Source organism: Hylobates moloch, unplaced genomic scaffold, assembly GCF_009828535.3.
Source record: "Hylobates moloch isolate HMO894 unplaced genomic scaffold, HMol_V3 SCAFFOLD_1, whole genome shotgun sequence".
Classification (NCBI taxonomy): domain Eukaryota; kingdom Metazoa; phylum Chordata; class Mammalia; order Primates; family Hylobatidae; genus Hylobates; species Hylobates moloch.
This window is the reverse complement of record NW_026652276.1, coordinates 72,004,655-72,017,037: the sequence shown is the minus strand read 5'-3', so window position 1 is coordinate 72,017,037 and position 12,383 is coordinate 72,004,655. Positions and strand designations below refer to the sequence as shown.

The window sequence follows — 12,383 nt, the reverse complement described above, 5'->3', positions numbered from 1 at the left end:
TTGCTAACAAACTGCTTTGCCTGTTATATTTAAAAACTCTTCCTTGAACAGCCTGCATTCCATGCAACAAAACATTTTAGACAGAAAATAAAATGACATTTTTTGAATAGAGATATTTTTCAACTGGGTATATACTATTTTGATAGCTTATATGTTTTAATAAAATGAAGCCTTGAGAAATTTATGTCTTCATAAAGCTCTGTAGCAGGAAGTGCTCTTTGGTCCTTGAGGGCCATCAGAAGTTATGTGGGGCCAGATGCGTTGGCTCATGCCTGTAATCTCAGCACTTTGGGAGGCTGAGGTGGGCAGATCACTTGAGGTCAGGAATTCAAGATCTGCCTGGCCAATATGGTGAAACCCCATCTCTACTAAAAATACAAAGGTTAGCCAGGTGTGGTGGTATATGCCTGTAATCCCAGCTACTCAGGGGGCTGAGGCATGAGAATTGCTTGAACCTGGGAGGCAGAGGTTGCAGAGCACTCAGATCACACCACTGTACTCCAGCCTGGGCAACAGAGTTAAACAGTGTCTCAAAAAAAAAAAAAAAGAAGAAGAAGAAAAAGAAGTTACGTGGATTTCTTGACATTGTATGCAATGTGTTGTGTTAACAGCATTTTCCAAGATAGAAAGTGTATAGCTTTTACCAGACTTTCACAGAGCGTTGAGCCCCGTGTCCTTCTCCCTACCCAAGATAAGAGTTAAGAACCACTTATCTGGTTCCTATTCCCACTTGTGGAAAGTTAGGTACAGAGAGGTGAGTGACTCACCCACAGTTAGAGACAGAGATCTTCTGACTCTGAACTCAGTGCTCAGACTCCAATATATAAAATCAATTCTACTTAGAAGAGGCAGTTCAGGGAAGTCTGGTTTTTGCAGTGCCCTCAAGTGTGCAGATTCTTAAGACAGACTTTTACATTTATTATTTTGCTGTTGCATATCTTTTGCTTAACTCATCATACTGCTTCAGGAAAGGGGTAAAATGGATCTTTCCAGAAAACTCTCCCTTCCTGATGGACCTCTTGGCTTGGTTCCTTTCAGCTTAGCCTTTACATTGAAGTACACAGGAGCTCAAAGCGATTTATCACCATGGTACCTGCTAGAATCCAAAATTATTCCATGAAGGAAACACATTATGCTTTTCTTACTTGATTACTATAGATGTGTCACTTTCATGTTTCTTCACTATATTTTGAAAACTACCTCTTTACATATAGTACTGTTACCCATGTCTTTCTGAACTAAGCTAGATATGAATATTATTATCATAATAAATTAAGATGTTTTGGTTGATGGACTGAAAATCAAAGTTAAGTTCTAATATTAATGTTCAGAATACATTCTGCCTATTTAGAAACTAACAGTTGCTAAAAAAAACACCCACAGATGTCCGAAAAATAAGTATAAATCTTTGACTGGTGAACTGGAACATAACTTGCACTCCTCTTATATCTTTCAAGGTGCTGGTCATTCATTAGATTCTTTAAATACTTCATCACCAGTAACACTGAGCGTTCACCATAAGCAAGCCTGGGCTACTTAACGCCAGTGGAGCCCATGTTATAAATGGCTGGTCCTAAAAGTGTAGGAAATCCTGATTTTACCACTGACTTTTCTCACCGCAATAGATTTGCCAGCCATTCCCTGTGTGCTCCATGACACAATCTTTTTGCTGTGGCCAAATCCAAGTCAGAGAAATCATAAGCAGAACTACAGTCCTGGAGAACCTGGGGCTGAAGAATCTGTGCTGATGCCATGAACTGTCCAGAGAAAGGTCTAAGCTTGACTCCTGGCTTTCCCTCCTCCCACTTAGCTCTGGAAGATATCTGCTATGAGCAGGTTCCTGGGTTCTGCCAAATGATCTAGCATCATCTGGTCTTGGCCACTGTTCAGGTTCAGAGAGCTGTTCAGGTTCAGGTTCAGGTTCCTCCCCAAAGGTGGAAACAGAGATTCAGAGCCTTGGAAACAGCCCCAGGGTTTCTGAATGCAAATGTTTCCAGCAAATTCAGCATTATACCCTAACTTGCAAAATAATCTTGTAGCAGGAAGATAAAGTTGAATGAGTCAAGTACTAATTAGGTACGCTTATTCTTCCATAAACAGGAAGATATGGATATATTTGGCAGGGGGGAGGGATATCTTTCACATTTTAAAAAGTAAAAACAGCTCTATATTTAAAAGTAATTTCAAAATATCAGTTTAATCTCGTTTGAGGAATGGCAGGAAAATCCTTTGACAAAGAAATTAAGTTTATTTCAAAGTTTTCAAGGGGTTGAACTTAATTATAGATGGCAGCAAAGAGCAGAGAAAAAAACGCCTTGCAAGTTTTCTAAAGAAAAACTAAGGTGAGATTTTCTAAAAGGATAATATATTCAAAAAGTTATATATAATACATAAGTATAATATATATAATACATATTTATATATATGTATATTTTTTAATTTTGAAACAAGATCTCCTTGTGTCACCCAGGCTAGAGTGCAGTGGTGTGATCATGGCTCACTGCAGCCCCAAACTCTGGGCTCAAGCCTCCCAAGTAGCTGGGACTACAGGCACATGTCACCATGCCTGGCTAATTTTTTAAATTTTTTGCAGAGATGGGATTTGGCTATGTTGCCCAGGCTGGTCTCGAACTCCTGAGCTTAAGTGATCCTCCCACTTTGGCCTCTCAAAGTACTGGGATTGTAGGAATGAGCCACTATGCCTGGTGCCTCAACAAGTTATATTTTTTAAAAACAGGGAGAATAAAGGAGAAGAAAGAAAAGGGGAGGAAAAAACCCTTTTGGTAATGATGGAGTTCAGGACACACTACCCCAAAATATGGCACTGTAGCATTTGAGAAAATAGCAGAGGCAGGAAGGTCACTCTCACCTTCTCCTGCCCTTCTGCCCTAAAGCAGGTCATAAGACCACATGTGAAAGGTGCTCTTCCTATACCCAGAGAAAAGGAACATTTGTATCTCTGAAGACACAGGGACACAGAGAAGAATCTGAACAAACAGGTCTTGCTAAATTTCCTCAGTTAATTACCATTAGGGTAATAAACTCTTTTTTCAATTCTGTTTCTCCGCGATTATCCGCTTCTTCATCAAAGTTGGCATAGAAATACACAAGTCTAGGCCGGGCGTGGTGGCTCACGCCTGTAATCCCAGCACTTTGGGAGGCCAATGCGGGTGGATCATGAGGTCAGGAGATCGAGACCATCCTGGCTAACACGGTGAAACCCTGTCTCTACTAAAAATACAAAAAATTAGCCGGGCACAGTGGTGGGTGCCTGTAGTCCCAGCTACTCGGGAGGCTGAGGCAGGAGAATGGTGTGAACTCAGGGGGCGGAGCTTGTAGTGAGCCGAGATCACGCCACTGCACTCCAGCCTGGGCAACAGAGCGAGACTCTGTCTCAAAAAAAAAAAATACACAAGCCTAATTGTTTCTTCAGGTTTTCATTTCCTTATGAAGCCTCTGTGTCACTTAAAACTTACGTTAAATGAATTTGTACGCATTTCTCTTGTTAATCTGTCTCTTGTTCTAGGGGCCTCAGCTGTGAACTTGGATGGGTGAAGAAAAGATATTTTTCCTGGCTGGGCATGGTGGCTCACGCCTGTAATCCCAGCATTTTGGGACACTAAGGCGGGTGGATCACCTGAAGTCAGGAGTTCAAGACCAGCCTGACCAACATGGTGAAACCCCGTCTCTACTAAAAATACAAAATTAGCTGGATGTGGTGGCGGATGCCTGTAATCCCACCTACTCGGGAGGCTGAGGCAGGAGAATCGCTTGAACCCAGGAGGCAGAGGTTGCAGTGAGCCGAGATGGTGCCACTGGACTCTAGCCTGGGCAACAAGAGCGAAATTCTGCCTCAGAAAAAAAAAAAAAAAAAATACTTTTCCTTCACTACAATTTTTTTTTTTTTTTTTTTGAGACAGAGTCTCGCTCTGTTGCCCAGGCTGGAGTGCAGTGGCGTGATCTCGGCTCACTGCAGGCTCCACTCCCCGGGGGTTCACACCATTCTCCTGCCTCAGCCTCCCGAGTAGCTGGGACTACAGGCGCCCGCCACCTTGCCTGGCTAATTTTTTGTGTTTTTAGTAGAGACGGGGTTTCACCGTGTTAGCCAGGATGGTCTGGATCTCCTGACCTCGTGATCCGCCCGCCTAGGCCTCCAAAAGTGCTGGGATTACAGGCGTGAGCCACCGCACCCGGCCTTCCTTCACTACAATGTTCTTCTTTGAAACTCTTTAATCTGAAAGTTTAGAAGTTCACTAAAATGAAGTAATTTAAGAAAACAAATATGGTTTTCCTGATTGTATCAAGAAAATACACTTTCTCTATACGTTGAGTAAGATGAATGGCTCAGCAGAATCAGTAGTGTTAGGCTGTGATCACTTCTGCTATCTACAAATTGCTTTAGATGGGACTTTGCAAAGCAGAGTCCAAATATATACAATGGAATTTATTTTTTATAATAGTAATACTAATATTTAGGAGTATTACTTTCACTAGGAGAGTTGTCTAAATTTCAGCTTTCTAAAAAGATTATTTTGATTTTGAATGCACTAGGCACCAAGTATGCACTGAATATGAATTGCAAAGCAACATTAAAAGGGAAATAAACACACATTGCAGAACATATGAAAGTAGGGAAGAGCCAAGTTAATAAGTATCAATTTTGTATCTTTTACTACCTACTATGCTATTATTGGTGCTCGACAAATATTTACTATTAAAAAACAAGGTATGTCAATGGTCCCGAGTAATTCTATGGTGACTCAGGTGATGACTGAAAATGCTTCACTTAACTCTTTTATTTTGCAGGTATTATTACTTGGCATTCAGAGCACATCAAACACCTCTTGCTAGCAAAGAGAGCTGTGTGGCTATCTTGGAAAAGTCCAGATTAGATCACTGGGTTCTGGGAAAAACAAAGGTAGTTCGTTCTTTATTGTTCAAATTGTCCCGTATTATTTCTTTGTCTCTTGTCAGTGATGTCACTGGCATGAATGGCTCTGCAAGTTGTGTAGCTTAGCAAACAAGACCCCAACCTAACAATGATCTTTGCTGGTCTTAAGAGGTTGGGGACCTTAGGGAGTAGAGAAGGAGGGTTTGCCTCCTGTTCTCTATGTAATTTGAGAGCCATTTAGCATTTTTAGAATGAGATCTTTGAGCTCATTTAAAAATGTTTCTTTTCTCAATGCTGCTTATTCCAGTACCACATGTAAATACACAAATCATATTAATGGCAGTGATGAGTTTCTAGTAGAGTTTTGTCCATTTTTTCACTGGACTCATGGTATTTGCTGCATAGCCTGATTATTAGTCTCAGCATCTGTAGCTCTTCATTTGGGAGAACATCACGTCCCCATAGGATCCCAGGTTTTTATGGTCCATCCTGATTGCCTCATAAAACCAGTCTCAGCCTGAGTGTCGAAGGCAACACTGCTCCTCCTCAACAGAAATTAGATCACTGTGGATCATTCAGGTACCTCGCCCTCTGAACTTCCACTGTTGGCTGGGTCAGTCCTCTTGGTTGGTACCTTTATCAGAGGCTATGGAGAAAGACAGTAGATAGAGCTCAAACTGAGAAAATGAACTCCTGACTGACACGAGACAGGCCTGGAGAGCATTTGGAATCACTAAAACCCTGTTGACCTCATCATCTCTTTACATCAATTATCAAGGATTGGCTCAATCTTAGAAGGAGAATTGTATTTACCCCCATGAAGTCAGTAATGTGAGCATAAGTCACATCGCTATAAACTTTATATCATTGCTTTAATATTTTCATTTAGAGTATGCTGTAGTAGGGTGAATTTCTGTTGAGGAACCCGTATGTAATGCTAAAACTAATGTCTCATTTCAGGTTTTTCTCAAATATTACCATGTTGAGCAATTAAATTTGCTACTTCGAGAAGTCATAGGCAGAGTGGTTGTGCTACAGGCATATACAAAGGGGTGGCTTGGAGCCAGGAGATACAAAAGAGTCAGAGAGAAGAGAGAGAAGGGAGCCATTGCCATCCAGTCAGGTAAATGGTCCAGTTCTCATAAATACTGCCCTGGGTATTGGCATGTCCTTAACTACTGGGGAATACTCAACTGTTTGTTTTCTAAGTGGTCTCCCTCCCTCCCTTCCTTCTTTCCTTCCTTCTTCCTTGCTCTAACAAATGTGTATCAAATGTGTATCAAGTGCCTACTACACAGGTTCTGTGCTAGGTGCTGAAATCGCAGCCATGAGCAAGACTGTGTAGGGGTGAAAGAAACTTGCTTTCCGTGCCCTGAAGGTTTGATAATTTGAGTCTATAAAACAAACTGACAAAGACAGATTAACAGGAGAAAAGACGTACAAATTTATTAACATGCAAGTCATAAAAAGTATGAAACTCAAAGGCCAGATGGTTGAAGCTTAAATACCCTCTTCATTGGGGAGAGGGAAGTGGAGGATGTAGATAATTTTAAGGGAATATTCAAAGGTTTACGAGGGAAATGAATGGGCCTAAAGAACAGGCAATAGCCTGGGACAAAGTTTATCTGACCTCTAGGTGATATTTACTCCAGTCTTCCTTCCTGGGTATGCATCAATTTCTCCTGGTTGAGGAGCTATCTAGGGAAGGGATTCACACAGTTGAATGTCTTCTGGAGGAGCTAGCCTTTAATAGATAGGCAGAGTTCAGAGAAAGCCCTTCCCTGCATTTGCTGCTACCCAGGTGCTCTAAGTTTGAAGTTCAAAGCAGCATATTTTGGAGAATTATTATCTGAGCCCCAACAACTGCCATGGTCCCTGACCTCCAGGTAAGCAAACAAGTCTTTACAACATGAGTGACAGGATAGATAGTGGCAGTATAAATGGACCAGTGAAGTAAAGCCCTAGTCACACAGATATGTGCCGCATCTCCCAGAATGACTGAGATAATATACACTTCTGCTCTGTGGTCAGGTGTTCAGTACCAGAGTTACTAATGCTGTTTCCAGAAGGCTTTTCTAGTCCAGATGGAATTTATAAACCAAGGGAACAGGTTGCTAATCTCTTTCATGTGCCCTGCCTAGTGAATGCCTCTTTGTTTACATATATGTGTTATTAGTGTTACACAAAACATTTAAGTTCCTGTGCAATAGACAAATGATTATGAAAGCACCAGGTCTTGAACAAAGTGGATGATTTCCCTTATGCTCTCATAACCCAGAATCCTAATGTGGCTCAGTCTATTTTGGACTTCATGAGCTCACCCAGCAACTTCGAGAGTTGTGATGCTGAGATGGGAGGAACAAAGGGAGACGTTATGCTCCTCGTGGGTGGCTTAATGCCCCAGTTTTGTATCTAAAGGGCTTACCACCTTTGCCCCAGAGAGTCCCTTCCTCTTTTCTCTCTTTTTCTTCACCTTTCTTCCCTGCCTTTTCCCTTCCCACTGCACATCTTCCTCTCCCTCAGCATACCTCTCGGCACAGAATTCACTCACAGCAAATGACAGTGTTGTGCTACTTATTATTTCCCTTTACTCCGTTTTTTCTCTTCTTCAACTTTCATGTTTATATTTTTCTCCCAAATAACAGATTTTGAAAGGGTCAGCCTATTCCAGTTCCTTTCTACCATCCCTCCCAAACCCCTCCCCCTGTATCATATCCCCAAGTCTTGAAGACAGAGCTGTCTCCAGGGATTAGAATGATAGGAAACCACCTCACCTGCAGTAGGGGTCCCACGTGATTCATCAGTGGAACCCAGAGTGTTCTGGAAATCACTGTGTGAACAAAAGCAACCCCTCAGAAGCATCTTGAAAGCCAAGCTGTGAGAACAGAGAGGCCTCTCTTCTCGCCATAGATCACGTACCTCTGCTTATTTTGTTCAGTGAGAAAGCAGGAGGGAGGATGAGATGGGCAATAGATTGGAGGGGAAAACAGCTTATATCAATTCTCTGGCACGTTCTTAAATTAATGTCATTCCTAGCACATGGTTTTATATTTTTAGCCTGGAGAGGATATGATGCTCGGAGGAAATTTAAGAAAATAAGCAACAGAAGGAATGAGTCTGCTGCTCATAATCAAGCAGGTAATTAAAACATCATTTTCATAGTGTCCACTTTAAAGTATTCTGTGACTAACTTCCTATGAATGTAGAAAAGCTGAAAGGTTAATAATTCAGGAGCACTGGAGTAAGTCAAGAGTTCTGGGAGACAGGAGTCCTAGTGTTCCTACCCTCCTTGTGTGATAACTATGATGCTAACAGTGAGCATGAACATTTGCTGTTTGCCACACTTGGCTAAGGATGCTCTGACTGGGTTCTCTTGTATACCTGATATTATAGAGGAGGAAATTGAGGCACTGAGAAGTGAAGAGGCTTGTCCACCGTCACACAGTTCATCAGTTGCAGAACCAGCATTTGAACACAGGCCATTTGGATAGAGTCAGCATTGCATACTGCCACCTGAACAAAACCCTTTCCCTCTCGGAGGCACGTGTCCCTCATCTCTTAAATGAGAGCGCTGGTTAAAAAGGTCCAGAAGGTGCCTTCCCATTTTGGAATTCTCTAATTATATACAAGACCTGTTTCTTAGCATCACAGAGGAGGAATCACTCAGGGAGTTTCCCAGCAAACTGAGTTTCCCAAATCCAGGCTTATATGTGGCTATCATGGTCCTCTGGGCCCCATCGCATGAGCACACGGTGGCTCTTATGGCTCAGCTTGCTATTGGCAGCCTGAGAGGTGTAAGCTCTGGTTTCTGACTCATCCGTCTCCTCTCTGGGTCTTCAGTCACTCTGCTCTTCTGCAAATGGCTGTGTCCATTGTGGGTGCCAGGCTGGGCTCCTTCCCTCATTTGAAACTGCATATTCCTACTCGAGGCTCTGGAAGAAACAGGCCCCTGAGCTCCAGGAGCCACAAGAAATTAGAGACAGAATGAGAGAAATAGCCAGGCTGGTAGACTCAGCAGCAGAGAGAGAGATAGGATTTCACATACTGCTGAGCTTGAAGTAAACTCTTAAATAAAACAGCTGCAACCTTTTCAAAGCAGTCCCTGCCCAGAATCTGGCTCCAAGTAAACTTCACAGAACTCTTAGACCACTGTAGAAGCCTGATGTCTTCATTCAAAACTAAAATAGTTGGGAGGAAAGGGTGCTATTAAAATGCAAATGTTAACTTTTAACACCATCCCCTAGGAATTCTAAGCTCTACAACTTCAAAGCCTCAGGAAGAGGGATGCAATTCTTGTTACAGCTTAAGAGAGAACTCAAAGTGCATCATTTGTTCCCTACTTGCCTGCCTCCCAACACACACACACACACACACACACACACACACACACACACGCACACACACACATAATCTCTCATTAAAAGAGGGTACCGAACTGATTTCTGATCTTGCAGTTTGGTACAAAGCCCAACATGTGTTTTAAAATTTAAACTTGCTTGAGCTTATTGTTGATCCACTGAGTTCAGTATATAGGAATCATAAATCCAATTTTGCCTAAGTGAAAATCATCTTTAGAGTGCTCCCTGTTTTGCCCTCTGTGAATGCCAAGTGAATACTGCTGTAAAACAGAAATGGGTCTGCTTCATCATCATGCTATCAGGATAGTAATAATTGTATCTTTTCAGTGGAGCACCTATGGGGTGGCTACCATGGAAGGATAATGTTGCTCAGTGGAACTTTAAAAAGCATATTTCTTTAAGGGTGTCTCCTCCTTTTTTTTTTTTTTTTTTTTTTTTAGCCTTGCAAGCACCCAGCGGAACTTTAGAGAACACGTTTCTTTAAGGGTGCCTCCTTTTTTTTTAGCCTTGCAAGCACCTCGCCTTTCTTAGCCTTGCAGCCAAAGTGTTCTTGCCTATCAAGTGATGTTGGGAACTTCCATTAACTGAGTCTGCAGGGGCTTACTTAGGTGGGCATGAAGGTGGCACCAACACCACCTCTGCCCTCTTAGAAGTAGTGTGGCAGCCAGAGCAAAGGCAGACAGCATCTGCCCTTTGGCCAACACCATGGACAGGAATTGGTGTGCTGGTTTTTGTTGGTGGTAAAGATGCATGAATAGGGTAGCAATCTGCTATTTTATGGGCAGTTTACTTTTACTTGAGAAGATTTTCCTTATCTTTAGATTTGAAGGCATAATTGCGTTTATCTAAGAAGCAAAGCAACTCATTCTGACTTTTCTGTTTGGGGTTGTGATCTTCCCAAACATAATCTCATTACAAGCCTCTCTTCGTCCCACTAGGACATTTCCGAGTAGAACCAGACCCAGATACAGCGGCTCCCCGCTTTAGGAGCCTGCGGGAAGTGGCTTAGGGATGTTATCATAGCGCAACCATTTCCGGTTTGTTTTCTAAGGTTATTCTCTAATTTATTATTTTTTCAACAAATCATTTCATTTGAAATTTAGATTCTGTGGAATGCATTTGTATTTCTAGTTCTGGCCCATAGTATTTTCTTAAGTGGTGTTGCTAAGATATGTTATGTATTTTTAAAAGAACGGCCCTTGAAATTTAGGAAGCATTTGGCCGACATGTTGCTACAGAGCAGCGCATATTGAAATTTGTTTTCCTTTCATCTCCTTCCCAATAAAAGCAGCCGTGTGGCTTATCCCTTTAGCTTCCTCAGAACTTCCTTTCAGAATTCCCGATCTATTACGGCACATTGACATACCAGAAACAAGATGCCTTTTCATGCTGTCAACCTTTTTCATCTGAAATGTAAATTAATTCTTGCTGGTATGCCTTGACAGAGATCAAAGTCAGGGTATTAACCTTCCCAGGCTTTCTCCTCATAAGGACTGGGCGGCCACCATTAGGAACTCCGTGTCCTTGTTATCGGGCCCTCCTCCAGGCAGCCCTCAGTCTAGGAGCCCCCATTTCAAAGGCTCAGAGTCCTTGGTAAACGTCCTCATCATTACTTTAAACTGGGTGAGAAATAATCTGCCTGGCTAATTATTGTTCATTTTTAATCGTGGGCCCTTCATTCAGATTCCAGGAGTAGGTTTCAGTGGTTCTGACAGCCAGTGGTCTTGGTGTGATCGAGGGAGGGACAGGGCTCCAGATTGGAAACCTCTCCCCCGACTCAGTGGGTCATTTCTTGCCTGTCAGTCTTTGAGGTAGGCCACATTTGCATTTTCAAAATAAACAGATGCCTTTCAAATACATGAGCTGGTGGTCTAGAGGTCTCTGTGGGCCCAAACAGTTCACCAGCCAGTAATCAGATGCTGGAAGAGAAAACAAACGGAAAAAAAATACCCTGGGCACACAAGGTTGCATTTCCTATGTGTATAACACCGCACAGTCAATAAAGGGCCTTTATGAGATGTAGGGAGGAGAGGGGAGAGGGGAGAGGAAGAGAGAGTAAAGGAGCCCGAGCAAAGGTATTGTCCGTCAGTTTCTTTTTTGTGGGGCTGGGGGAGGAGGGAAGCAACTTTAAATATCACCTTGGCAAGAAGGGGCATGTTTCATTGTTTTTTGTATTGGTTAATTCTGACAATGGGTTCTTGCCACAGGAAAACACATTCCTTTAAATGCCAAATAATTAAAATACATACTTTGTTAAAATCCAAAAAAAATTGTACACATTAGTGTTCAAATAGATGGTGTATTCTAAGTAAAAACTAACAGTGACCTTGATTCCATTACTAATCTATTATATTTTTGAATTACCTTATGTTTCAGAAATTGTACCTAACTACATTTATTCAACCAAAAATAGCTTACATTCCTCAGTGAAAATTATCAAAACAAACAAACTGCAGGGAACTTTATTAAAGACCTGCATGTACTGTCTCATTCATTAATTTTTCTAAAGCACTGGCTTTAAAACTGCCCCTCTAATTCTGGATCTGTGTTTTAGATGAGAGCAAAGTTGTGGGCCTCCCTCTCTCAAAGGAGAAATCCCGTTTGAATAGGTGACAGTGGAGCCCTAGGGGCTGGAAGCATCTCCCAGGAGGAGTGGTCTTCCAGCACCTCTCTGCTTCTCCCCACGCACACACAGAGGAGTTGGAAGAGCCACTAGTTTACAGGACATTTTCATCTAATTGCTTCAGTGCTGTGGAAATTGTTATTTTCTCTTTCTCTCTGTTGTTGGATCAGCTTCCTACATACTCCCCTCCTTGGCCCTGCCAACAACACAGATGTTATCAGAAGATAACAATAGCTCTAACAGCGACGGCCATTTCTCTTCTGATGCTCTTTGGGGAGAGTGCTTTTCCCAGCATCAGCAGGGAATCTGACGAGGCTGGCAGGGTGCCTTCCTTGAGCCTGTGAACAGGCATTTTAAGCCACTGCAGCTGGGAACCACTGGGCACATCATGTGATGCGTGCAGAGCAGAGTTGCTTTAAAGGCTGCGACCAGAAGAGAAAGCAAACATTGTATCCAGACAGCCTGACCCTACATTGTAATAGAACCAAGTTTTTGGTGTTTAAAACTGCCT

General features: G+C 42.3%; 1 protein-coding gene across 1 annotated transcript in view; it reads left to right on the top strand.

The window, feature by feature from the left end:
* The window catches only part of MYO3B (myosin IIIB), a 476,027-nt gene that overhangs the window by 308,532 nt on the left and 155,112 nt on the right, over positions 1-12,383 (top strand). Inside the window, exons 26-28 of the mRNA XM_058435743.1 lie at positions 4,807-4,918; positions 5,852-6,014; positions 7,949-8,029. Of these exons, the coding sequence (XP_058291726.1) occupies positions 4,807-4,918; positions 5,852-6,014; positions 7,949-8,029 (356 nt within the window). The remainder of the gene's footprint in view (positions 1-4,806; positions 4,919-5,851; positions 6,015-7,948; positions 8,030-12,383) is intronic.